The sequence below is a fragment of the Doryrhamphus excisus genome, chromosome 2, assembly GCF_030265055.1.
Source record: "Doryrhamphus excisus isolate RoL2022-K1 chromosome 2, RoL_Dexc_1.0, whole genome shotgun sequence".
Taxonomy (NCBI): Eukaryota; Metazoa; Chordata; class Actinopteri; order Syngnathiformes; family Syngnathidae; genus Doryrhamphus; species Doryrhamphus excisus.
This window is the reverse complement of record NC_080467.1, coordinates 17,266,550-17,294,425: the sequence shown is the minus strand read 5'-3', so window position 1 is coordinate 17,294,425 and position 27,876 is coordinate 17,266,550. Positions and strand designations below refer to the sequence as shown.

General features: G+C 42.1%; 1 protein-coding gene across 2 annotated transcripts; it reads left to right on the top strand.

Annotated features, from left to right (window-relative positions):
- Positions 1–27,876, top strand: slc27a6 (solute carrier family 27 member 6). 2 transcript variants are annotated; one of them, XM_058059652.1, is made up of 10 exons: positions 1–566; positions 9,184–9,390; positions 10,328–10,486; positions 18,201–18,325; positions 20,781–20,975; positions 22,747–22,837; positions 24,046–24,244; positions 24,667–24,764; positions 26,481–26,611; positions 26,897–27,058. In XM_058059652.1, the coding sequence occupies exons 1-10, from the start codon at positions 92–94 to the stop codon at positions 26,906–26,908; spliced, it is 1,692 nt and encodes a 563-aa protein (XP_057915635.1). In that variant the 5' UTR covers positions 1–91; the 3' UTR covers positions 26,909–27,058. The 2 variants fall into 2 exon arrangements, with proteins under 2 accessions (XP_057915635.1, XP_057915624.1); XM_058059641.1 differs by having other exon boundaries at positions 2–566; positions 26,893–27,876.

The following is a 27,876-nucleotide window of genomic DNA, read 5'->3' as shown; positions in this document are numbered from 1 at the left end:
TTGTTTGTCACGTTGAGCATGTAGTATTATGTAGTAGTATGTGTTAGCGCGTAGTGAGAAGCGACCCATCTCCTTCCTGCCAGCAGATACGATGCTGTGCTTGGGCTCTTTGGTCGTGGCTGTTTGTTCTCTCCATGTTTTGCAAAGACTTTGTTTTCCGTACTTTTGGAAAGATGTATTCTTCCTGTGGAACGTGATTCGGTATGGTGTGAGGCTGGAGATGTTCAAGCTAACTTCCAGAGTGTGCACCGTCCTGGACAGGTTCATCCAGCAGGCTCAACGCATCCCCGACAAGCCTTTTATGATCTACGAAGGACGCATCCTCACCTATAAGGACGTTGAGCAGCGCAGCAACAAGTTCGCCAATGTTTTCCTCCACAAACTCAACGTGAGGAAAGGAGACTGCGTTGCCTTGCTGATGAGCAACGAGCCCGACTTCATCTGCGTGTGGTTCGGGTTGGCGAAGCTCGGCTGCTCGGTGGCGTTTCTCAACACGAACATCAAGTCGAGATCTCTGCTCCATTGCTTCAACTGCTGTGGGGCCAAAACCATCATAGTTGGTGCAGGTAAAGAAGTCCTCTTCCGTCTTATGGCACGTGCTTGGCGCTTCAAATGACGTTGACGTTCTTTGGAATTTTCCCCATCACCAGTAATTCTTGGCATCTTGTAGGGTCATTCTTTGACAAGATTAATTAATTAATATCGCGTCAATTGGTTCCAGGATTCAATATTAGTAAACATGTTTTATCAGATTGAATTAATCACATGTGTGATTTTATATATTTCAACATACTGTGGTGCTCAAGGTTCATGGAAGACTTTATTTTAAGAGCAGTATAAAAAAAAACTTGCATTTAACACACACACACACACACACAGCCCATCAGAGTCCACCGGGTGACCTGTCGGCTTAACAATTTCAGTCATGGTGTGACAAGAAAACCCAAAAACATCACAACATACCAACGCAACACACCAATAAAAACAGACCAGGCATTCTCACTGGTTGAGCAGAACAACAACGAACTATGCAACTTCAAATTACAAACTTTTATTATTGAACATACACACGTGGACAAAATTGTTGGTACCCCTCAGTTAAAAGAAAATCCCACAATTCTCACTCAAATCACTTGAAACTTACAAAAGTAACAATAAATAAAAAAATTGAGAATTAAACAATCAAAATTACCCCACACATAATTATTTAAAAAAACAAATTAATGAAACAGGCCTGGACAAAAATGATGGTACCATAACTTAATATTTTGTTGCACAACCTTTTGATGAGATCACTGCAATTAAAGGATTTCTGTGAGTGTCAATGAGCCTTCTGCACCTGTCAACAGGTATTTTGGCCCACTCCTGGGAGCAAACTGCTCCAGTTGTCTCAGGTTAGATGGGTGTCTTCTCCAGATGTTTCAGCTCCTTCCACAGATGTTCAATGGGATTCAGATCTGGGATCATAGAGGGCCACTTCAGAATAGTCCAACGCTTTTCTCTCAAACATCCTTTCTTGTTTTACATGCATAAACAATTCTAAATGCATACAAATGATGAACGAAAGGGCTAAATGAACATTGAATGTTACTCTAACTGTGATTGGCTGGTGACCAGTCCAGGGTGTACCCCGCCTCTCGACCAAAGTCAGTTGGGATAGGCTCCAGCATACACCAGCGACCCTAGTGAGGATAAGCGGGATAGAAAATGGGACATTTCGTACATTAGGGATGTCTGATATTGTTTTTTTTTTTTTTTGACGAAAACCGATATGGTGGCACGGCGGTCGAGTGGTTAGTGCGCAGACCTCACAGCTAGGAGACCAGGGTTCAATTCCACCCTCGGCCATCTCTGTGTGGAGTTTGCATGTTCTCCCCGTGCATGCGTGGGTTTTCTCCGGGTACTCTGGTTTCCTCCCACATTCCAAAAACATGCTAGGTTAATTGGCCACTCCAAATTGTCCATAGGTATGAATGTGAATGTGAGTGTGAATGGTTGTTTGTATATATGTGCCCTGTGATTGGCTGGCAACCAGTCCAGAGTGTACCCGGCCTCTCGCCCGAAGACAGCTGGGATAGGCTCCAGCAACCCCCGCGACCCTCGTGAGGAAAAAGCGGTAGAAAATGAATGAATGAATGAATGAAAACCGATATACCGATATTGTCCAACTCTCAATTTCCGATTTCTGACACATGACATATCTCCTGGAATGAACACATGTGTGTTGTATACAGCATTTTTTAAATATCTCTTTTCATGAGTTTTGGTCTTGACCTGATCGGAGTAGTTTTAGCAAAATCTGTAGTCATTTCCTCATGCTTGGTACGTCCCGATAATGTGATCTCCCTGAAACAGTATCACATTTATCCACCACCACAGGATGTCTCTTTTGACATGGTTGCTACAAACAAGACGCCATTCACTACCTCAATTACTCGTTTCCAGCTGACAGTGTTGCTAAATTGGCAACACTGATCCCTTCCGCTACATCTTCTTATTCTCTGGCAGACCAATCACCAGTCACTGTATGGGAAACACTGACATACGTAGGTTTAAGAAGCATATCATGAATAAATGACTGCTATTTTGTGCTTGACTACGGCTATTTTTAGTAAAACAAAATGCATATTTAAGCATTTTTATGTATAGAAATACAAATACTAGAGGTGTCACGAGATCGGGTCTATGAGAACAAGATGATTTGAGATTTTAACTTTACTTTTAAGAAAAGACAATGACAAAATACAAAAAAATATGACAATACATTGCAATTCACTAATATCATGTGTCAAGTGTCAATGAGCCTTCTGCACCTGTCAACAGGTATTTTGGCCCACTCCTTGGGAGCAAACTGCTCCAGTTGTCTCAGGTTAGATGGGTGTCTTCTCCAGATGTTTCAGCTCCTTCCTGCAGATGTTCAATGGGATTCAGATCTGGGATCATAGAGAGCCACTTCAGAATAGTCCAACACTTTTCTCTTAGCCATTCTTGGGTACTTTTGGCTGTGTTTTGGATCGTTGTCCTGTTGAAAGACCCATGACCTGCGACTGAGACCAAGCTTTCTGACACTAGGCAGCACATTTCTCTCTAGAATGCCTTGATAGACTTGAGATTTGATTGTACCTTGCACAACCTCAAGACACCCTGTGCTAGATGCAGCAAAGCAGCCCCAAAACATAACTGAGCCTCCTCCATGTTTCACAGTTGGGACAGTGTTCTTTTCTTCATAGGCTTGATTTTTCAGTCTATGAACATTCAGTTGATGTGCCTTACCAAAAAGCTCCAGTTTTGACTCATCTGTCTATAGAACATTCTCCCAGAAGCTCTGTGGCTTGTCAACATGCATTTTCGCAAATATCAGTCTCGCTTTTTTATGATTTGCTTTCAACAGTGGTGTCCTCCTCGGTCGTCTCCCATAAAGTCCACTTTGACTCAAACTACGACCAATGGATGCAATCTGACACGGATGTACCTTGGCCTTGGAGTTCACCTTTAATTTCTTTGGAGTTGTTCTGGGCTCTTTGGATACAATTCCAACTATCCATATCTTCAATATGTCATCCATTTTCCTCTTGCGGCCACGTCCAGAGAGGTTGGCTACTGTCCTGTGGACCTTAGACTTCTGAATAATATTTCCTATTCTTACCACAGGAACTTCAAGCTGCTTAGAGATGGTCTTACCTTTACCTTTCAGATGTTGCTCTATACTTTTCTTTCGAATGTCCTGGGACAATTCTTGCCTTCGCTTTCTGTTGTCCATGTTGCACCTCGACACCAAACAGCACAGTGACTATTTGTCACCTTTTCAATAGGCAGACTGACTGATTATGAGTTTGAAGACACCTATAATGTCAATTAAAGGACACACGTCAGATAATCATGTGACTCTGGTCAAATGGTTTTCAATCTTTTGAAGAGGTACCATCATTTTTGTCCAGGCCTGTTTATTTATTTTTTTATAATTATGTTAATCAACCATTCAAAAGTGATGGCTGATTTTGATTCATTCATTCATTTTCTACCTCTTTTTCCTCATGAGGGTCGCAGGGGGTGCTGTCTTCGGGCGAGAGGCAGGGTACACCCTGGACTGGTTGCCAGCCAATCACAGGGCACATACAGACAAACAACCATTCACACTCACATTCATACCTATGGATAATTTGGAGTCGCCAATTAACCTAGCATGTTTTCGGAATGTGGGAGGAAAACCGGAGAAAACCCACGCATGCACGGGGAGAACATGCAAACTCCACACATGGCCGAGGGTGGAGTCGAACCCTGGTCCTCCTCTCTGTGAGGTCTGCGTGCTAACCACTCGACCGCTGTGCCGCCCTGTTTGATTTTCAATACAATTTCATTCATTGTTACTTTTGTAAATGTCAAGTGATTTCAGTGTGGGATTTTCTTACCAACAATTTTGTCCACGTGTGGATTTACACTGACGGTGCCGCAAAGCACTGGGAACACTTCCTGGTTCCCAGCGACGCTACAATACTGTAATGCCCCTGGTTGTGGTAAAGATGAGACACTCACTCACCCACACCAACACGCGCACCCTCTCAACCTCGCTAGCTCTCCCACGTCTCAGTCACACCGAGCATCACACCCAGACTCACTCTCTCACTCGTGACGTCGCACCGTCACCTTCCAAGCCCCGCCCTATTAAAGGCCCAGATGCACAAAGTCACAGATATTACACTGTACTCCCCTTGAATAAGCCCTTCTCCCGAGGGGTCAACAACAAAATCCCTGAACCGAGGCGGCCTCCGTCTCCGGGGCCGGCTCTGACTTGACACATGTCCGTCTCCAGGTGACGCCAGCGGCTCAACAGGAACAACAGCGGTGGGATCCGGGGAACTGGGATCCACCGCATGTTGCAAGCCAGCCGGTGAAGCAGGCCCCACCTCGAACTGGGGAACGTCCCCGCCCCGTACGGTGCCAACCTGTCAACAACAACACAACACTTTCTGCCTCTCGGGAGTACGGCAACTCTATAAAGTACTTCCCCCACCCGCTCAAGCACCCTGCATGGTCCATCCCAATGACTGTCTAGTTTTGGGCAACGTCCACTTTTCCGCTTGGGCGTGTAAACCCAAACTAGCTCACCCGACAGGAAGTCACGTCCCTTGCTGCTCACATCATGGTTCCTCTTCTCATATCTGCCGCCTCAAGCCGGTCCTGCAACCTCCGGGCATACTCAGGTCCTGGGCGGTCCTTTGGGCTGTCTGGTGACCTCCCAAACGCCAACTCCGCCAGTGTCCAGATCCCCCGGCCCAACATCAACAAGTTGGGCCGGGGGAACTCTGAAAACTCATGAAAACAGATATTTAAAAAAAAATGCTGTATACAACACACATGTGGTCATTCCACCACAGGAGATATGTCATGTGTCAGAAATCGGAAATTGAGAGTTGGACAATATCGGTATATCGGTTTTCCTAAAAAAAAAAAAAACAATATCGGACATCCCTAATGTCCGAAATGTCCCATTTTCTATGCCGCTTATCCTCACTAGGGTCGCTGGTGTATGCTGGAGCCTATCCCAACTGACTTTGGTGGAGAGGCGGGGTACACCCTGGACTGGTCACCAGCCAATCACAGTTAGAGTAACATTCAATGTTCATTTAGCCCTTTCGTTCATCATTTGTATGCATTTAGAATTGTTTATGCATGTAAAACAAGGAAGGATGTTTCTCAAAAATATACTAAGAGTACAGATGGAATCACATACAATAATAATAATAATAATAATAATACGACAAGACACTCGCAATTCACACAAACCGAGGCAAAATTGTGGTGTACATTTTTGAGACTATCAAGGCATTCTAGAGAGAAATGTGCTGCCTAGTGTCAGAAAGCTTGGTCTCAGTCGCAGGTCATGGGTCTTTCAACAGGACAACGATCCAAAACACAGCCAAAAGCACCCAAGAATGGCTAAGAGAAAAGTGTTGGACTATTCTGAAGTGGCTCTCTATGATCCCAGATCTGAATCCCATTGAACATCTGTGGAAGGAGCTGAAACATCTGGAGAAGACACCCATCTAACCTGAGACAACTGGAGCAGTTTGCTCCCAGGAGTGGGCCAAAATACCTGTTGACAGGTGCAGAAGGCTCATTGACACTCACAGAAATCCTTTAATTGCAGTGATCTCATCAAAAGATTGTGCAACAAAATATTAAGTTATGGTACCATCATTTTTGTTCAGGTCTGTTTCATTAATTTGTTTTTTTTAATAATTGTGTTTACCAACAATTCAAGTTTTTTATTTATTGTTACATATGTAAGTTTCAAGTGATTTCAGTGAGAATTCTGGGAATTTCTTTCTTTAACTGAGGGGTACCAACAATTCTGTCCACGTGTGTATGTCTAATAATAATATGGAATTGGCATAGACTGGAACTATGTGGGGAAAAAAACATCCTCAAAAATCTGGATCTGCATGTTTGGTCAGTGTCTAAACTAAACTGAAGTGGGGCCTCGGTTGAACTGATCTGCTGATGTCCTGCTTCCACAAGGAGAATTGTGTTAAGAGGAATTACCACGCTCCAACCATGTGACCATTACCCAACCAAACAAGCATGATGTTGGTTATGAAAAGCGTCCTCACTGCTACCTAACAGAGAATATGATGTCACTTTATTATATACACAGACTGACAGGGACCTCTGGCATGGCATCAAACCCATATGGCGGTATACAGTGCAACCTATAACGATGTACAGTACATCTCAAAGTCAAACTGTTAACATCTGTTAATGTTGCAGATGCCATAGAGCAGGGGTGTCCAAAGTGCGGTCCGGGGTCATTGGCGGCTCACTTTTTTTTTTCTTTTTTTCTTGGCCTGCAACACATTCTAAAAGTATCATTTAACAAGAAAAATAAAAATAAAACCCAATGGCAACATAAAAAAAAATGGAAAAATCAGTCGTAACTGCACAAAAATAATGATGTGAAAAGTCATAGTTTAAATCATGGCGTGATATTATGAGGAAAAAATAACGTCAGTCGCCGCATAAATCTGAAATATTAAAGAAAAAATACATAATTATTATGTGTTTTTGGAAATAAGTAAAAATTATAGATTGTTACAAGAATAAAGTCAAAATATAATGGTGAAAAAAATAGTTAATAAAGTTTATCAATAAATAAAGTTGACAGTTAAAATATTAAGAGAAAAAACGAGGTAATTCTTTGGGAAATTAGGTTGGGGAAAAGTAAAAATATTATGGGAATAAAGTCAAAATATCATGGGATTAAAATCATAATATTACGAAAAAGGAAATTTACAAAGGTTGGTTAACAACCAAGTTGAAATATTTGGAAAAAAAACAGCAAAAAATGGAAAAAAGACTGAAGTTCATACTAATAATAGGCTTTTTTTGAGATGCAGGTTTTTCTTGAAATATGTATACATAACGTGATTCGTTAGGAACAGGTACAGAGGTCATCTTACCTGTGGATACTTACCAAGGGAGTCACCTGCAGGAATGTTGGGGAGGAGCCGCCATGAGTCTCTGGGTTTTATAGGTTTGGTGATGTCATTAGTGACATCATCAGACCATACCATGGTCAGCTGGGGATGGGGGAGGGGGTTTTAAGGTTTGATGGGTATTTAATCTTGGGTTCGGGCAGGGAAATATGTGTATGTGTTTTATGGAGAGTTGTAGTAGCAGTGGGTTCACATAAGATGATAGTTTTGAAATCCAGTTTTAAGAGTTTCATGATTTTCATGAAGTTTCATTATTTTTTTTTATATTTTAGTGTTTTTCGTAAGCTTATCTTCCATTTTAAATAAATGTGCTTAGCCTTGGCGAACTGCAAGTCTGCCTCATTACTTTTTTGCGGCTTTCGGACACCACATCACTACACCTTGCTTTTCCATTATCATGGTTCCACAATCTGTTCGAATTTCAGGGTCTTTTTTTGTTTCAACTCAAGCTCCAAAGCTTGCTGGGCTCAGTGGGCGAACCGTTAATTCTTAACAAGGTCTGCGAATTACCTCTATTATTACTTTTATTATTATTACATTGCATTGCATCTCGAATGAAAATGAATCCAAAAATGTTTGCAGTTTTGTGGTTTACTATGGCCCATTATTAGTCAAAAATAATGATATACATGTTGTACTGTATGTAGTACTCAATCGCCACCAGGTGAACAAAACATTGACTATTCATTCCATTGCCATCACACTGCATGTTGTTAGCATGACTTGTTGAAGTTGTCCTCCTATTCCATGTGGAAGTGGTAAGTTTTTGGTTTCTTACTTTGTCTTCCCCACTCCATTTGAAACACTTTTGTTCAGTTAAAATAAACAAATTGGAGGCTAACTAGTTAGCTCGCTAGCATGCTATGCAGCCATGGTCATGTCTTGTGTTCCTGCAGTGATCCTTTACAATACGCTTTAACAATGTGGTGTAAATAAAGAATAATAGGAGTGTAAAGATGACTATGCGGTGTTATTTCATGTTATTTCAGGGCTCTAATAATGGTAAAAAAAAGCAAGAAAGTTATAAACAGGTTTTCTTTGCTCAAACTATGAAATGTATTAATACTGGATCCTACTAAATTCACTTACCACGGTGGGGGGCGATAAACGAGTGACCACTCTACCACTTAAAAGCGCCCTCTGTTGGTGGACGGTGATAATTACAGTGGAACCTTGGTTAACGCACGTCCTGGTTTGCACGTTTTTGGGTTAAAACCAAAACCTTGTCTCGGTTTGCATAGATAGTCCAGTCAGCGTATAATATGGCACACATTTTGTTGTGTTGATAATACACTGCATGAGTCTTAATGTATTTTTATCATAAAACATCCTTGTTCGCAGCCTATTAGCTTGCTAATACATGCTAATACTTCAGGTTCAGGAACCTGAAGTCAGCTCTGTTGACCATCTATGATGTCATCAGCGCTTGACTCTGACGCCACAAGTATCAATCAGCTTTACACTCATAGTTTTACATCCAGAAACTATTCCAAATGCAAATAAATGATGAATGAAAGGGTGAAATTCATATAAGACTTGATTGAGGCCAAAGACACGATGTGGCAGCAAGTGTGCAACTTTCTTTGCCTCCATTTTGGGTCATTTTGCAGTAAACACTATTGAAATGAAAGGTTGGAAGATGAAAATATAGATATTATAACTGTGACATGGATGTTTTTTTTTCCCCCAGATGTAGCGTGTCTTGATGGCATCATAAGCACCCTCGTGGAGGACAACATCCAGGTGTGGACCATGAAGAGCCAGTGTGGGAACACGCAGGTGGACAACCTGTTGGCTCACATAGATGCTGCATCCGACAAACCTGTACCAGCAATGTTACGAGCTGTCACTTCCCTCAAATCCCCGACCCTCTACATCTTCACCTCTGGAACAACTGGTGAGTAGCGAGGTCATAGGCCAGGGGTGCTCATTAAGTCGATCGCGAGCTACCGGTCGATCGCGGAGGTGGTACTGGTCGATCGCTGGTCGATCGCGGCGTGACATTAAAAAAATATCATCCCAGCATCAATGCCGTCACTTGATTGATATACAGGGCAGCCATTCAGATGACAACTGAATGTTGCCCTTCGGGCGACCAATCAAATCAAACAACGTCTCTAAGTGCAGCAGAACTTACGATGTCAGCCTATCATCCATCCCCGTTACTTGATTGACATACAGGACAACCAGTCAGATGACAACTGAATTTTGACCTTTAGGTCACCGCTCATGCGTAAACAACGATGCAAAGTGCTAAGCTAGTCGGCGAATTGCGAGATTTTAAGCCCTCGCTAAAGTTTATGGTCACTAAAATGAGTGAAGGAGCTGGACCAAGTAAAAAGGCAAAAACTGGACCAAGTAAAAAGGCAAAAAACATATCACTTCCATACGGATATGGAATATTATACGGATATTATGATACGGATATTATCCATGACTGATAAACATTTGGAAGTGTGCTTGAGGCTGGCTATCAGCAGCTACTGTCCGGACTATGCGTCCCTGGCTGGTTCAATTCAGTGCAAGTCATCAAAGTAAACTCAGGTAATTACAAAAAATGTTAATAGTTAATTATGTGTGTTTTGCAATATTGGCTCATTTGGTTATGTAAGGTACATCAACATACATTGTACGTACAAATAATCCTCAATACATTTGAAAATAAATAGATGTTTTGCATTTTTGTAGTGGGTAGATCATTTTGACTCGGTCATTTTAAAAGTAGCTCGCATGCTGAAAAAGTGTGAGCACCCCTGCCATAAGGCATGTTGGGAAGGGTTCAGAATTAGTATCTGTACTTTTGGTAAAAGCATATATTTTGATTCCCTTCTCAGGGCTTCCTAAGGCAGCAGTGATCACTCACCTCCAAAGCTTGAAAGCAGCAGGAGGGTTCTGGGCGTTTGGAGTGACTGAAAAGGACATCATGTACATCCCTCTGCCTCTTTACCACAGTGCAGCTTCACTGATCGGCATTGGTGGAACCATCGAGCTTGGTAAGTTTGCTCGGTTCGCAGTACGGGTAGAACGTGGAAAAACCCTTTGCTGAGGTGCCTGTATGATTTGATGAAGATCTTTGCGGTGTAGTGTCAAGTGAGCAGATGATGACATATTTTGTTTTTTTTTTCCATTTTACTCAAATTTTGAGTAAAAACTGTTCATTGGTTCCAGACCCGACCGCAATAAGTGATTTTCTGCCAAGTAGGGTTCAATATTAATAAATGGGATATTTGCGTAATTTCAGTATAGAAAACCTGTTTATGACTTTTACCATTTTTAGAGCCCTCTAGATATGAAATAACACCCCCGTAGTCAATTTTTACCCTTTTGTGTTCAACTGTTCCCTGCAGTCAGGGACACAAAAGACGGCCATAGCTTTAACCTTCCTCTTGTGTTAGGGTCGGCACCGACCCGTTTTACATTTTAATGCATACAAAGAATCACATAACATTTTATTACATCAAGGCTTTTTGACTTTATCAGGAAACCCGATTTAAAAAAAAAAAACAAACAAAAAAAACAACTAAATTTAAAAATGGTCTGGTTGAAATTATGACCGCTGTATTGTTAGGGTCGGTTTCGACCTGGTAATAATAATATGATTAAAAAGCAATATTTTGAGCCACAACTGAAATCATAAGTGCACAATTAGCCAACACAATGACAACCAGCTCCTCTTCTCATCATGTAAGCTTCAGGGGATTCTCATTTTGACCGCTTTTCCAGTATACCAGCAGAAAAACAAGGTCCAGACATGTGAGGTGAATTCACTCATTTGACTGATGGCTGATTTCACTTTTACAATTTGGATCATGGAAAGAATGGCAAGAAGTACAATGAACCAAGATCTGGACTAAATTTTTGGTGGCCATTACGGAGAGGACAGACCAGCATAGATCGCATAGACTCATCTCAGCATACTCTGAGATGAGCAGGAGGACAACGTGGAGTATGATCCAGAAGACACAGATGATGCGAGTCAGATGAAGAGGTTGCTGGTGGTGAAGCTGTTCTATAGCCCTCAGTAATAGCCAGGTAACAAAATAACCTTCAATTTATTAATATGATTCTTTTGAGGTTCATTTTACCATTTTTGGAAATTGAAATGGAGGGGTATAGTGACAAAAAAAGGCCTACATGCCCACACCAAAAGTATTAAAACCAACATTTTCATGGATGAGGAAGCCTAAGAAGGTAACCAAGACATGAGAACCAAATTTGCTGGTAACTTATTGTTTTTAGTGTATATTATAGCTGATTTAATACCATCAATAACATAAGAGATGATACCAGAAGAGGAAGGTTAAACATTAGCAAGCTAGCGAGCCAAAATTAAGAAAGTAAGAAGGCTAAAGGAGGCAATAACTTACCACTTTCACACAAAATGGGAGGGGAACTTCTTTTGGTCATGTTGGACATGATATGGCTGACTATATAGACTGTATGACTGCATAGGAAATACTGTATTTAATTGTCTCTTGGCAAAAAATAGTATACTTGAAGTTCATTTTTCAAGTATACTTTAGTATAAGTACAAGTATAAAAGTGCACTACAGACCATGTACTTTTAGTGTACTAGAAAGTATACTAATAATTCTTCTGACTAAATTTGAACATTTTAAGTTTATAAAAAGTATACTTTAAGTGTACTACAAACCATGTACTCTTAGTGTACTAGAAAGTATACAAGTTTAATACTTCTTCGGATTAAATTGGAACATTTTAAGTTTATAAAAAGTATACTCTAATATACTTAAAGTATACCACAAGTACACTTTTCTATATACTGCCATTGTACTAGTTATATACGTTGGGTCCCTATTTGTACTATATTATAATATACGTTAACTACACTTATGAACTTTGCTTAGTTTACTAACTTACAGTACTACTTTAGTTTTGTGATACAAAGTGATAAAGCAAACTTGCATATCCTTGTGAAATGCAAACATAGCAGCATCTCAACTGAACTTCAACTAAAATCCTTCTTTGTCAAAGAAAATCCCATACCTTTGGAACCAAAAACGAAAAACTCGATAGAAACAAAATCTGTACTTCTATGACGTCTTTTCATTGACTTGCTTATATTGTTGCATTTCTTTATGATTCATATCACATCTTGCATTGGGGGGTCTGGGAGTTTGGCGTGGGGATGGGCTGTGAGTAAAAAACACAACGACCAAACCATGACCATATACTAATCTACTTCTCATACAGTTATCATGGTCATTTCTTTGGATTTGGGAAAATACCATATTTTCTGGACTATAAGTCGCACAAAGCCAAAAATGCATAATTAGGTAGAAAAAAAACAGAATCGCACATGGGGTTGCACGGGGGACGAGTGGTTAGTGCGCAGGTCTCACAGCTAGCATACCCTCCCTTGTTCAATTCCACCCTCGGCCATCTCTGTGTAGAGTTTGCATGTTCTCCCCGTGTATGCGTGGGTTTTCTCCGGGTACTCCGGTTTCCTCCCACATTCCAAAAACATGCTAGGTTAATTGGCCACTCCAAATTGTCCATAGGTATGAATGTGAGTGTGAATGGTTGTCTATATGTGCCCTGTGATTGTACCCCGCCTCTCACCTGAAGACAGCTGGGATAGGCTCCAGCACCCCCCAAAACCCTCGTGAGGATAAGCGGTAGAAAATGAATGAATGAATGAAGTCGCACTGGAGTATAAGTCGCATTTTTTGTGGCTAATTTATTTTACAAACTACCTGACCAAAACAGACATTACATGCAGCCCCAAATTTTATATATACACATATATAAGTCGCTCTGGAGTAGTCGCAGGAACAGCCAACCTATGAAAAAAGAGTGTGACTTATAGTCCGGAAAATACGGTACATCAGTCATTAAAAGCCACTGTTGACTTGAATGAACCAAAAGAAAATACCTCACATGGCATCTAGTATCTCTTCCACGTGGTCCCTTTCAGGAAAGATAAGATAACACAAAGTGACAAAACAGGCTCAAGTGCATTGTTTACAGTCAAGTTTTACAGGTTGAAATGAGGTCATGTTAAGTACGTTTTAATAAGAAACCTCGTTTTTGTTTGTTCATTTTTTCAGCTGCCCATATGCATGTACTCTTCCATCATAAGCTTTGAATGGGTTTTTTTTAATTTTCCTGGTTCACCACCACACCCACAGTGTCCACTGGCCAACGTGTATCTACCAAACATTGGAACTCTCTGATGACCCGCTTTTTACTTGGCTAAGATATTTTGAACTGGAACCAAAGACTGAAGACCATTGTGAAGAATTATTGCATCCTTGTTGTTGTGGTGGTGCGGCCCAGTGGCAGGCTGGCACACACTGTGCTGTAAGCCATTTTTTTAATGAAACAAACCCTCGGAATTCTGTGGGCTTTTCTTTTGATTGTTGCGGCCTAAAGTGACGTATTTCACGGTAGCTTTTTTTTTGTTTCAATAATCAGTAGGGTGGCCCTCTGTAAGGGGGTGAAATTTCAAACGAATAATGTCTATGCTCCAAACCCGGATTCTTGTTCCTTTTGACCCAGAAACGTGCTGTGCAAAGTTTCGTCGAAATCGGAATATATTTAACCGGTGCTCAACGACTCTGAAATTTTACTCAGCGAACGCTAGTCACAAGCACTCCGGGTCCCCCTCCCACGTTGCTCTTGTGGGAGTATTAGCCGCTTTCCTCTCCTGGCGGGGGTTATGTGGCTGCTAGCCACTCATTGTCGCCCGGTCCGTGCAAGCGTTCCCTTCCGGGAACTGGCGCCGATGGTCCGCGACGACTTGGACGAGGAACTGCAGTTGTTCTTCGTCCTTCGTCAGGAGCCGGTTATATTCCTGAATCAGGGCGACGCCTCGTTCCGCGTGGTCATTGGTGACCGACAGCTTCCCCAGCGCTTTGCACGCCTTGCCATACGCCTCATCCTTCTTCCAGTCTGCCGGTTCCAACGCCAGGAATCCCTTGTCGATGGACATCTTGTCAAAGAACGAGGACGTATTGGAGGTCACGAAGTCCTCAAGGCTGCAGCCGCTGATCGCTGAAGCGGGAATGGTCACTCGCTTCTGGGCTGTGTCGTTGCCATCCTTCTCCTCAATCGCCGCTACCATCTTCTTCTTTGTTTCTGATGAAACCCGGTCGTCGAAGAACGCCAGGGCTACAAGCTCTTCCGAGAGGTACCAGAGGTGGCCGAGGAGCTTGTTTGTCGCGGCCTTGGAGACCTCCGCGTCCTCGTACCCGTCCAGTGCCTGAAGCAGCTGAAGATCGTTGAGCGGAGCCGCGACAGCAAGTGGGGCTTGCGTCCAGGCTTTGCTGTAGAGGCGGGCGGAGAACATGGCCACCCTCAACAGTCCGCGCTCCTCCTTCGGCGTCAGTTTGAACTGTCCCCTGAACAGCCACACCTTGAGCGAGTACAGCACCTTGCTCATCCACCGAGCGTGGTGCATGGGGCCAGGGGCACGGAAGCGGATTCCGCGGGGAGGTACGCCGCCGAGAAAGATGACGGTTAGTTCCAGAAGTTCCCGGTAGTCGTCCCGAAGGTCTGTCCGCTCTTTCAGGGCCTGAAGGAACCACTCGATGTCGACCTCTCCTGCTCCATCCTCGATCGGCTGGAACTCGCCTTGGTTGATGAAGGGCCACCTCTCCTGGAAACGCTTGAACAGCAGGACAGCAGGCCCTGTAGTTGGCCCCATCACCGACGTGAAGACCGCCTCGATCACGAGCTCGAGAATGTGATGCCGGCAGGCGAGGTAGAGGAGGTCGCTCTTCAGCTGCCGCTCAATCAGGGTACACGCCCCGGTGTGGCGACCCGTGTTGGCGGCGGTGGTGTCACAGGACATCCCCACGACCCGGTCAGCGATGCTCCACTTCTCCAACGCCTCCACGACGGCCTTCGCTGCATTCGCCCCTCTTCCACTGGGAAGCTTCGCCACCTGCAGCAGCTGAACCTCCCCTCCCCCAGACACGAGGATGGGCAGGCGGTCGACGTGGGCGTTGCTGGTGAGATCCGGCATCAGCTTCCCGTCCCAGTGGACTACCAAGGGGCCTTCTACTCGCAGCTTCTCCTTGAGGGCGGAGGCCAGTTGCTCGCGGTGACGACGGCGCTGGCTTTGGATCGATGTCCTGTTGATGTTGTACTCAACTGTGTCGTGCCCCAGGGCACGGGCTGTCTCGGTGAGGACGAACACTGCGCCACGGTCGCTCACCTTGACGCGATCCAAAGAGGCCGCCACGTCCGGGGTGACGATGTTGAGGTTCGCTCGAGGCCGTTCGCAATGCGTATCACGAGTGTTTTCACGAGTTTATTGACTGAGTATGAGCACATAAAGTATGTGTGGTATTTACATGATTAATAAGGGCAATGGAGGGAAGAGTTTCAATAAATTAAAAGAGGAATTCCTTCTCAATCAGAACGCACTCCAGAAACATGCAAACACGTTGAAAAAGTACTGCCAAGCACTAGACAAATCCTAGACAGAGGAAAAGGAGCACTAGACGAGAGTTGCCACACACAGTCCTTGGTCCATAGTCCACCAACGAGAGCACCTGAGAACAGAGCCGCGGCATTTGTCACCGACAAAGCCCCTGTATCGTTGAACGTGAAAATGATCTTATATAGTAAAACTTTAAGGTCGTTGAGCACCGGGTAAATATTATTCGATTTTTAAAAAAAATTACTCGCGTGGTTTTCTCATGGAGTGGAACAAGAATCCGGGTTTGGAGACTGAATTTTCAAACTTTCGAAAATAAGGACCACCCTAAACATCAGCTTATGATTTTCCAAATACGTTCTTGTGTAACATTGGACTCAGGCAGTATATTAACGTGCCATATTGTACACTAACCCGGAAAATGTAATAAAACCAAGGCAAAATCTTGCAGATGTACACCGAAGAAAATGCTAACTGGGGCGTATGTTAACTGAGGTTCCACCATTAGTGCCACATAAACAACCACGCCTCCACTTTCCTTCTCTCGCCTCTGCAATTTCTGATATTGTGGTTATTTTGGTTCAATAAAGTGGCTCATATCAGATGTGTGTGTACATCAGGGCTCCATCTATTTCAAGATTCATACTAACCTGCCACTAAGTCAGGCTATATGTTGTTTTCCGTGTTGCTATTCGTCTGTGACTATATCCTTCAATGCTTTCTTCATTTTTGTCCACAATGTCGGCATTCATCCGTGCATTCTATGAAAATATGCTGGTGTGGGCAATCTCTTGAATGTGATACACAGTATGTTGCTTCACAACATTGAATAAATAGTACCCTTGTCCTCCAAAGAATCATTTATCTTGAATTGATGCCAAAGTCATTGACACCGGCTGGTGGTGGTCAATGTCCAGTTGATCCGAAAAAACATGGAGAGGTCATTGGTGAGAGTGGTCATCTTACTAAAGTGTGGGCACCCCTTCCATTTCTGCTATTTTATATACATACAACCGGTAGGCCTCACAGACCTTATTTTTTCTGATTTGCTTTTCGCTCTCTCTAAGGCAGGGGTCTCAAACTCAATTTACTTGGGGGCCACTGGAGCTAGAGTCTGGGCGAGACTGGGCGCATCAGGTTTTTCCAAAAAAAAACAAAAAAAAAACTCATTTATTAAAAACAGAAAAATGAATAAACTTTGCTTTGGTTCCAATTTTCTACAAGAAAAGCTCTGATAAAACATTCCACTGTTCTCAGATATCTTACTTTTTATTTTTCTACACAAAATAAGATGAAAAATAAATAAACAAATCAAGAATAAAGAAAATCAATCAATCAGTAATAAATAAATAAATATAATAATAATAATAATTAAACGGCAAATAATAAAAACTTAAGAAACCACATATAGTTGGTGGGTAGACAAATTATTTTTTTCGGATTAAAATGAACAAAGCATTATTAGAGCCCTGTAGACATGACAAAACACGACTATAGTCATATTTATAATCTTTTTATTTACAACATATTGTGCAACTGCAGGGTCTTGAGACACATGCTAACTCGCAAACTAGAGAGCTAGCGACCTAAACGGTAGCCTTCAAGTTATTTCCTTTAAACTTAATATGTGATATGTTTTTGCCTTTTTACTTGGTCCAGCTCCTTCACTCATTTTAGTGACCATAAACTTTAGCGAGGGCTTAAAATCTGACGCAATTCGCCGACTAGCTTAGCACTTTGCATCGTTGTTTACGCATGAGCGGTGACCTAAAGGTCAAAATTCAGTTGTCATCTGACTGGTTGTCCTGTATGTCAATCAAGTAACGGGGATGGATGATAGGCTGACATCGTAAGTTCTGCTGCACTTAGAGACGTTGTTTGATTTGATTGGTCGCCCGAAGGGCAACATTCAGTTGTCATCTGAATGGCTGCCCTGTATGTCAATCAAGTGACGGCACTGATGCGAGGATGATATTTTTTTAATGTCACGCCGCGATCGACCAGTACCACCTCGACCGGTAGATCGCGATCGACTTAATGAGCACCCCTGCCATACAGCATCCATATCAAACTTGCGCGGGGCCGCACTAACATTAAACTTTCATATCAAGGCGGGGGCCTCAAACTAGTGTCCTGCGGGCCACATTTGGCCCGCCGGCCGCGTGTTTGAGACCCCTGCTCTAAGGGAAACTCATGAGCTGGATGAAATCAAGACACAAAAAAACCAACGTGTTTCTGTATCATTGTTTGTAACATTGTTATTGTAACGTTGTATTCAATTCATTGTCTGCTCATCACAGGTGCCACCTGCGTTCTGAAGAAGAAGTTCTCAGCATCACAGTTCTGGAGTGACTGTCGAAAGTACAATGTGACAGTGTTCCAGTATATTGGTGAACTGTGCAGATACCTCTGCAACCAGCCACAGGTAAAACTAACATACTGGTATCTGCAGTTCATCACTGTGTTTCCCAAAAATGTTTTTTATCATACTGCTGCCATACATAAAGAAACGATGAAGCTGTGACTTTGACACGCCCCTCGGCAAGTTTTCTAAACCGAAACCATCATGGCTGTGACGTCACGACTAGAATACGACACAGACAGTGCCAAAATAAAACACTGGTTAGCCCTGGAATGAAAACCCATAATATTGATGAATATAAGAGTCGGAGAATAGATCTAGTTAAAAAAAACAAAATCTGGATTTACTAACAGAAACTGACAAATGGACTGCAATATGCTAGAAATACTGCAATACTGCAATCCATGGGTCTGGAACACTATATATTATTTCTTATTTCTGTCTTATTTTGTGTTATTGTCTCTACTATGGGGCGGCACGGTGGTCTAGGGGTTAGCGCACAGACCTCACAGCTAGGAGACCAGGGTTCAATTCCACCCTCGGGCATCTCTGTGTGGAGTTTGCATGTTCTCCCCGTGCATGCGTGGGTTTTCTCCGGGTACTCCGGTTTCCTCCCATTTTCCAAAAAAAGGTTAATTGGCGACTCCAAATTGTCCATAGGTATGAATGTGAGTGTGAATGGTTGTTTGTCTATATGTGCCCTGTGATTGGCTGGCGACCAGTCTAGGGTGTACCCCGCCTTACGCCCGAAGACAGCTGGGATAGGCTCCAGCACCCCCGCGACCCTTGTGAGGAAAAAGCGGTAGAAAATGAATGAATGAATGAATGAATGTCTCTACTATATAGTGTAAAGGTGATTATAGGGGTCTTATTTAATGTATAGAGGGCTCTAATAATGTTAAAAACGTATGTTATAAGGTCATAAACAGGTCTTCTATGCACCAACTATGAAATTGCCCTTTTTAAATTAGTCCTACATTGTAGAAATTCACTTACCACGGTCTGTATGGAACCAATTAACCTTGATAAACGAGGGATTAAGGTCCCGCTTACATTAAAACTTGACTGACATCATAGTCTAGGACCAGAACTTGTTTGTAAACTGAGAGCCACCTGTAAACATTCTATTTAAGACATTTTAATGCCAACAAAAAAGGCAGAAGAATGATCACTGTACAGGCTACTGACATATTTGTACTCCATAATAACAATTACATAACCAAATTTGCCTTTTCGTAGGACAACTTCATATTTTGTCAGAGCTCAGCGTATTTTCTGCACTGCTAATCAGCCAACATCTGTGACAGTTTGCTACTTCACAATCGCTCATTAGTGAATCACCCGGTGCCCTGCCAAGCAAAAGGAAAGTCTTTGTTTTAGTGTTTTCCTCCTCCCACAGTGAACACATTGACATGCACACACACATAATATGATGGCAGAGCCCTTTTTTTATGGATGCAGGACTGAAAGTCGTCTTTGTTCACTGTCCTTGTGTTATTTGGTTGAGTGGGAGCAAACTTGGCCATGGCACTAGCATCATTTGTACTGGGATTGATTAGCGGTAATTGGAAAACGGTGAAACAAGGGTGTTTTCTTTTTCAGAAGTGCACGCTTACTTGTTGATCGGCTTAGTCGCCGTAATCGTGACAGAAAGGCCCTAGCGCTTTCTGACCACGTATTAAATGTCATGAAGAGAGTAGGAATAAACCCATTTCCTGAATGTGCGTAACTAACCCGCTATGGGGCCAAAGAAAAGTGACGTTAAATATTAATTTATCCATTCCAGTCATCTTTCTGCAAAATATATTTTTTTGTTCATGTTTTTTTTTTAATACTATTGAGACACTGACAATATCTAGTATTTATTTATTGACGGCGGTCTAGTGGTTAGCGCGCAGACCTCACAGCTAGGAGACCAGGGTTCAATTCCACCCTCGGCCATCTCTGTGTGGAGTTTGCATGTTCTCCCCGTGCATGCGTGGGTTTTCTCCGGGTACTCCGGTTTCCTCCCACATTCCAAAAACATGCTAGGTTAATTGGCGACTCCAAATTGTCCATAGGTATGAATGTGAGTGTGAATGGTTGTTTGTCTATATGTGCCCTGTGATTGGCTGGCGACCAGTCCAGGGTGTACCCCGCCTCTCGCCCAAAGACAGCGACCCTCGTGAAGAAAAAGCAGTAGAAAATGAATGAATGAATGACTGCAGAGACTGAACTTGAAAGAGAAACCAGTTAAATGCAAAAAAACGGAGAGCAGTGAAGCATACAAGCGTAATCGTCCAATTGCATGCTGAGTACAACAAATTCCTACATGTTGGCAGGTCTGCACTAATATTGCACTATAACTTATGCCTCCACTCACCGTGCCGCCCGCCCGACTTTTTCCGGTTAGAAACCCCTTGGAGCCTTGGTTTGCACTCTTAGCTGAAATGTTTTGTTAACAGTAGTGACGTCATGATATTTCATTTGGAAACGTCTACAGGTACAGAATAACAAGTTTTTTACTTTTACTGTTCAGACAGAGATGGACAAAGTTCACACCGTGCGGATGGGAGTTGGGAATGGGCTGCGTCAGGATGTCTGGAAGGAGTTCCAGACACGCTACGGCAACATTAAGATGTGCGAGGTGTACGGATCCACTGAGGGGAACCTGTGTTTCATGAACCACATTGGAAAGATTGGCACAGTGGGACGTTCCAACTTCTTCTACAGGGTCAGTGGATGGTCATTGCAATGTCTCTTCTCGATGCTCAGAAGAACACATTCACTTTGCTGCAGATCCAGATAAAGGAATTTCACATTTAAATTGTACTACACTCCTGTTGGATCTTAAGGAGGTCCTAAGTAGAACTTCAAAATGTAGAAAGAATAAATGGGACTGAGACAAAAAATTATCAAGCAATTTATGAAAGTGAAGATCCAAAGTTTAAGACCATAGACGTCCAAAAAGACCTGAACCGGCATGCTTGATGCCAGTGTTTCCAGGGGGCGAGTGGGAATGTTGCTCCAGATGGTGAAGATGGCTCCCCAATTGGATTTAGATCAGGGGAACACACAGGATGGTCCTGTGGTTATTCCTCTGGAAGAAGTCCTTTATCAGGTGGGCATTGTGAACCGCAGCGTTGTCCTGTTGAAAAAGCCCCTGCAACATCTCCAAATAGCCGTTTGACACCCCTGCACAACCTGACGCTCCATTGTTCCATTGAAGGAAAACATCTCAGGTGGGATCTCCTTGTCATGCCAGTAACGTTGGAAGGATCAGGATCATCAAGGTTCAATTTTTCCTCATCAGAGGATAAAACTTTCTTCCACCTTTCAAAGTTTTGTGGCATTGAAGGAGACATTTTTGTTCCTTAAACCCTTCTCCCATAGATGCCATGTGATGGTTATTGGTTACTGATCTTAAAACTCTGATCAGGAGTGTACCTTTACTCCCTACCCTAAAAATAGACGGATTACACCATAAGGAGCAGGTGTTATCACCACTAATGCTTAGCCAGGGAGGTTAAAAGGATGTATTTAGCTGTAAGCCCTCTGACTGCAGCTATTCTTAGGCTGCTCTTCCCGGGGTCTTAAGTCACTACAACACAGGATTTTCTGTTCAATAATAAAAAGGTAGGCTTGTCCACGAGATAAAACATTAAAAATTGTGGGGGTTTTTTGTTATCCTTGTTGGTTTTGTATGGGTAAGTAGCCCTATGATACTTGATTTGATGAGGAAAAACTTACTAGAGGGGGGAATGTCCAGTTGAAAATTTGCTAGAGTTTGGACTGGAGCTTCAAGTGGTGCAGGGTTGTCAAACGGTGGAGGGTTATGTGTTCTTCTTCCTGTCACACATTAAAGCGCCTTATCCTGTTTAACTGCACTCAGCAAAATAATAATCTCAGAAAAGGAGCGCTTCCAAGAAATACAAATGAAAAGTCCAAAACGAATACACCCTCACCACTCGTGCAAACATGAACTTTGGTTTATAGAGAGAAGATATGACGTGAGGGCACTAGCATGAATTTGCTCGAGGTTATGTATCGAACAAGTATGAACACTAGCGCTCAACACACACATCATAATATCATCAAACCTCACACACAGCAGTGGCCTTTGGGAACAAAGTGGAGGTGAAAGAAGAAACAGAAACATTCATTCACCAAATCAGTTGGTCATAAGATTGAATACAATTTTGGTGAACATTTTTGATGTTACCTCAGAAACATGCTCACTATACTAACAGAGATCCCATTATCAGTATATTTGTGACAGCATCAGAGAACCTTATACGTAACTTTTCCCATGTCTCCTAGCACACACTGTAGTGGACTGCTAAACAAAGTAGGAATGACGGTTCGGCGATTTCCCATTTTATCTTTTGGCCTTTTGAACTCTACTTAGAACCTCCTTAAGAGCCAACGTTGCAAAATGTACACTCTTGCAATTTTCGACTGGTCTTCAAATATTGATCAGGAGTGTCCTATTGTCTTTTGCACAGCTTCTCTTCAAGTATGACCTGGTTAGGTACGACGTGAAGAAAGACGAGCCAATGAAAGATCGGTTTGGTTTCTGTCAGCGAGTGAAGAAGGGTAAGAGTGTTCCCAAGATATGAAAGAAGGATTATTCACTGAAGGCTGCCTTCATCTAAACTGCACACAGAAAGTCAGGGTTATTAGGCTTCCAGTATGAATCTAAGACCTCACCTAACAATTGGTCAACAGTATCTCACCATTGCCATTCAGTTCTTTGTTTGACAGAAATTGTGTAAAAAGCAGTGAAACATTCAACAGTTGGAGATGCAGTCAAATTAAGATTTTAGATTCATCTGGAAGCTTAAAGGGCCCCTGACAGGATCCATCAACTTTGCTTAAATATGTTACAAATAGTTTGTAATTATGTTCTATATTGTTACATTTTTTAAATCGAACTGTAAATTCGCAAAAAAAAAATACTTTTATAATTGATGGCGTCACCTGTGACTCGCGAGCTCTCGCAGTTCAACCTCGTTTCCGGAAGTGACGTCAGCAAAGTAACACAAGCCAAACAACACTTGTGTGACACAAGCCAAAGCAGAGTAAACAAACACTTCTCAAGGTCGACTTGGTTCAGTATGTTTTTCATCCAAATAATAGTCATGCCAAAACATTGTGTTGCTGCTGGATGTTCACACTATCCGAGTAATACTGTTTATGCTAAGGTTTAAGACAAGAATGGAGGAAGTGCAGAGAACGAGAGGTTCTTTGCAGTGATCATTTCACTTATGACTTCATCAAAGGAACACATTTGGCTTGTGGTATATTCTGCCGGATGGCATTGAACATTTATCTACATATACAATCTAACAGGCTATTTAAGCCCTTTTATGCTCATTAAGCAGCCAATGATAAGAAACTCCAGAGTAATTTACCCCTACCATTCTATGTTTTGAAGGCAACCAAACTTTAGCTCCCTGTTTTAAGGCTGAAGTCCATGTCCGCCCTGCACAGAACAAAAGTTCCTCCTACACTAAAAGTTCTACATAGTGTCTGCATGTTCCCAAATCCGTACTGAGGCTGTACTCATCCCCAAATTTGGGGCTGAGCTGATCGGTTGAGGGGATCTGCGATCTGCGTTTTGAAACAAGCATCGGCTGATATCGATCGGTGGCCGATGGATCGGAGCGCCCCTACAAACAATATATAAAATATTTAAGCAGTTAAGTTGATGATTCATGTTAGGAACCCTTTGGGTATGCAATAAAACACAATACTCGTGACTTTGACTTGTATCACATTATACATTTTCTTTTATTTCTCAGGTGAGACGGGGCTTTTACTCTCGAAAGTAGGCCCCCGCAGTCCTTTCTTTGGCTATGCTGGAAGCAAGCAGCTGACTGAGAACAAGCTGATCAGAAATGTGTTTGTGAAGGGAGATGTCTTCTTGAACACAGGTGACCTTATGGCTGAAGACCACGAGGGCTTCATCTGTTTCAAAGACAGAATAGGAGACACCTTTAGGTATGGTTGAATTATCTTTATTGAGGGTATAGGTTATATATTCTTAAAGATGAAGCTTCACATTTGAGATGCTTGATATTGGCTTCCTTAATGATATCTGATATCCTGATACTGTCCAGCACTTCCTTTCCGATACAAGTATCAGCTGATACCAACGTATGCAGCACTTTTTCACTTAAACTAATGTTAAACATCTGCTGTGGGAAAATGTTTCATTCAAACGTTTCAACTCGTACTGGTACATGTTGGTATATTTCTGGTGTACACCTTTTTAGTGTACTTCCTGTGTGATTGGTTTGGTGTTCTGTTTTTTTTCCTCTAAAGTAAGTACGTCAGCTTAAACATGCGGTATTTCTTGACTGTTTTATATCCTGTATTTATCATTGACCGTGGTTGTTTTTTTTGTTTTTTTTTTTATTCAGGTGGAAAGGTGAAAATGTAGCAACCACAGAGGTGGCAGAGACTCTTGGTTTACTGGACTTTGTTCAGGAAGTCAACATCTACGGGGTGGAAATACCAGGTACAGTTCCAACATTCACACTTATATTGATATAGTATGTGAATGGTTGTTTTTCCAGGATGAAATGATAGGATATCCATTGTCAGTTAATTTTACAAACTTTGAATTTTAAAGCTAAATCAGGTACAGGTACTAAATCTAACAGGTACTGAAGCCATGAATCAAATCAAATCAACTTTATTTGTATAGCACTTTTCCTGCAAAACATGCAACACAAAGTGCTTTACAGAGTTAAAAACAATTACTACAATTAAAAGATAGATAGATAGATAGATAGATAGATAGATAGATAGATAGATAGATAGATAGATAGATAGATAGATAGATAGATAGATAGATAGATAGATAGATAGATAGACTCCCTTTATTGTCATTGCACAAAAACACAGTAGTGAAATTGCCAACGAAATGTCGTTGCCTGGCTCCCATATAATAAGAAAGCCCCTCCCTCCCACCCTCCATACTAGAAGCACACACACACACACACACACACACATACACACAATCACACACAGTAGGGAGACATGGCATGGTACTGAGGAACAAGGAAACGCCACCTTTGGGGCCGTCCACACTGGGAGGAGCCGCAGGCCGTGCCATCGGGGGACCAGCACCCGGGTCTCCCGACTCTGACAGACGGGCGGACCCCCACATTAAAGGGAGGAACCCCCAGCCGGCCGGGTCGAAGGGACCCAAGGATGGCACCCCCTCAGCAGACCCGACACAGCCCCCAGTGTGGAGGACCCCCCTAAGGAAACACTGGAGTTAAAAGCTAAAGACTAAAAGCATAAAGCCTTAACTCCCCCTGACTTTTGCTGATTGGCAAAGTATTTCTTCAACAATACTCAGCAATACTCAGAACCATGGACACATGCATACAAGGTTACATTGAAGCAGTGTTCATTTTGACAGCAGTTTTCCATTGAAGTTTAATCGTAGGGTTTGATTGTTTTGCTTTGTTTGATTGTTTTGACATAGTTGCTAGTTGCCTTAATTGATTTAGTTTTTGTCAACCAAATTTCACAACATTTAGTGAGCGAAAGTGTAAAGGATATTGTCTTTAACAACAATCTGACTCACGGTGCACTCTTACATAGAATGCTAAAATTATCACACAGCAACTGAACATCAGCTCAGCTCACCAGCAATGGCTGCCACTGGCCAATCCCATAATCATATTATGGGGTATGATTGTATATTTTGGAATATTAATGTATATTTCTTAGTTCTCTTTTGAGTGTTAAGTTGCTGTGTGATGATTTTAGCCTTCTAAAATGACTCTGTGAGTCAGACTGTTGAGTTTATTGAGTGCTGACCTCCTGACATTTCCAATGGTTTGGCAAGCTTGTTAGGAGTTCCTTGGCTCCTGCTAAAGAAAGAGCTCCCTTTTCCTCACTGACCTGGGAGCAGTGCGATATTTAAACGATTAGTAGTAGTTCTGAGGCACAGGGGATGTCACAAGATGAACTGGATTTACATGAGTTCTTTTGGGTAAAATGGATCTTTTTATGTACATTTTGGATAGAGTTTCTGGAACAAATTTATGACGCTACCAGTGTTCGACTGTACAAGGTTTAAGAGAGGACAGCAAAAATGCAACCAACAAGTCAACAATATCAAGTTTATTTATTTAACAAGATAGTCGGAGAGGATTATTTACAGTACATGTTTATGCTGCAGAGTGATGATCTTTACGCTCAACGTTGTTTTTCATAGGACATGAAGGAAGAGCAGGAATGGCCGCCATGATTTTACGACCAGACCTCAAGTTTGACGGGAACAAACTTTTTGAGCATGTGGTGCGGGATTTACCCACATATGCTCAACCCCTCTTTGTACGGCTTCAGGTAAGATACTCAGAAGAAAGTCAAATACTCCTTTTTCTGTCTTGTATGTTTAACTTGATGAGCTGTTACTAAAGAAGTGATTGCCTTTGTGCGAAGGCTTTTGCCATTTTCCTTTCAAACCAAAAACGAAGACATTGAAAGTGATATTTGCAATTCAGCACTCAGGGTTTTGATCCAAACATGTGGAAACTCCCTGGGATAGAACTCTGTTCTACCGTGTTGAAAGTAGATTTGTTGTCAGTCTAGGTATTTTATGTACCGTGTTGTGTTTGTCTCCTCAGGAAGTCATGGAAATGACGAGCACTTTTAAGCAACAGAAGTTTCAGCTGGTTCAGAGCGGCTTCAACCCCTCAGCGATATCAGATCCTCTTTATGTATTGGACCATCAGCAGCACAGCTATATCCCTTTAACAGACACTACATACGAGAGTATACTCTGCGGCAAACGCAAGCTATAGCGCCCTCTGCTGAGCGTAATGGCACACATCCAAGCACGTGACATAATGAAGTAGCTTGGCTTCGCCTTGTTTTTCACATGGTTAACAACTGCAATCAAACATTGATTTTGTTCTTGGTGAACAGCTATAAACTAACCATTGTCACAATGAAGAACAGTTATTTGTCCACCAATACAATAAATACAAATACTTTTTAGTAGTAAGTGTTAATTTCATGAAGAAACAAACACACCCAATTCATTGAATATATTATAATTACATGTTTGCACTATTTGTGGTTTACATTTTCTATCTAAATACAATCAGAATTTCTAATATTGTTACAGTCAAGCAACATTTAAATTTATTTCCACTACAATTATAACAATGTAAAATAAATCCAGAGATGAATGCACTGTACTGGACTTATTATTATAAATTATTTTGGTAACCTTCACATTCACAACTGAAGCTTTTGTTGCGAAATATCTGGAACTTTAAAAAAAATTGTATTGTGTCACATCCATATTGTTCACATTTGTTTTCTCATTCTGATGTTGCAATGTGTGCCTTGTTGTGCGTTTGTGTTTATATTGTTACATTTCGGGGCCGGCTCTAACTAAATGAGTCCCCCCCCACCAAATAAAAACGGACAAGTGAAAACAAGTGAAGCTCCACTCATCTCTCATCTCTGAGTCAATGCTGCATACGTATGTCTTCACAACCCAGACCCGCCCCCCAGTAAACATCCAATCACTGTTAGTATGCAAATTAGCCAGGAGCCGCTGTGGTGTCAGGTTTCAAGACTTTGAGGAAACAGAGAAATGT

Bases quoted from the DNA above. Each gene is read 5' to 3' on its own strand.
- slc27a6 (XM_058059641.1), top strand. From the start codon at position 92: ATGCTGTGCTTGGGCTCTTTGGTCGTGGCTGTTTGTTCTCTCCATGTT. The intron at 20,976-22,746 runs GTCAGTGGATGG...TCTTTTGCACAG, and splicing joins GTTCCAACTTCTTCTACAGG to CTTCTCTTCAAGTATGACCT. The intron at 24,765-26,480 runs GTACAGTTCCAA...TGTTTTTCATAG, and splicing joins CTACGGGGTGGAAATACCAG to GACATGAAGGAAGAGCAGGA.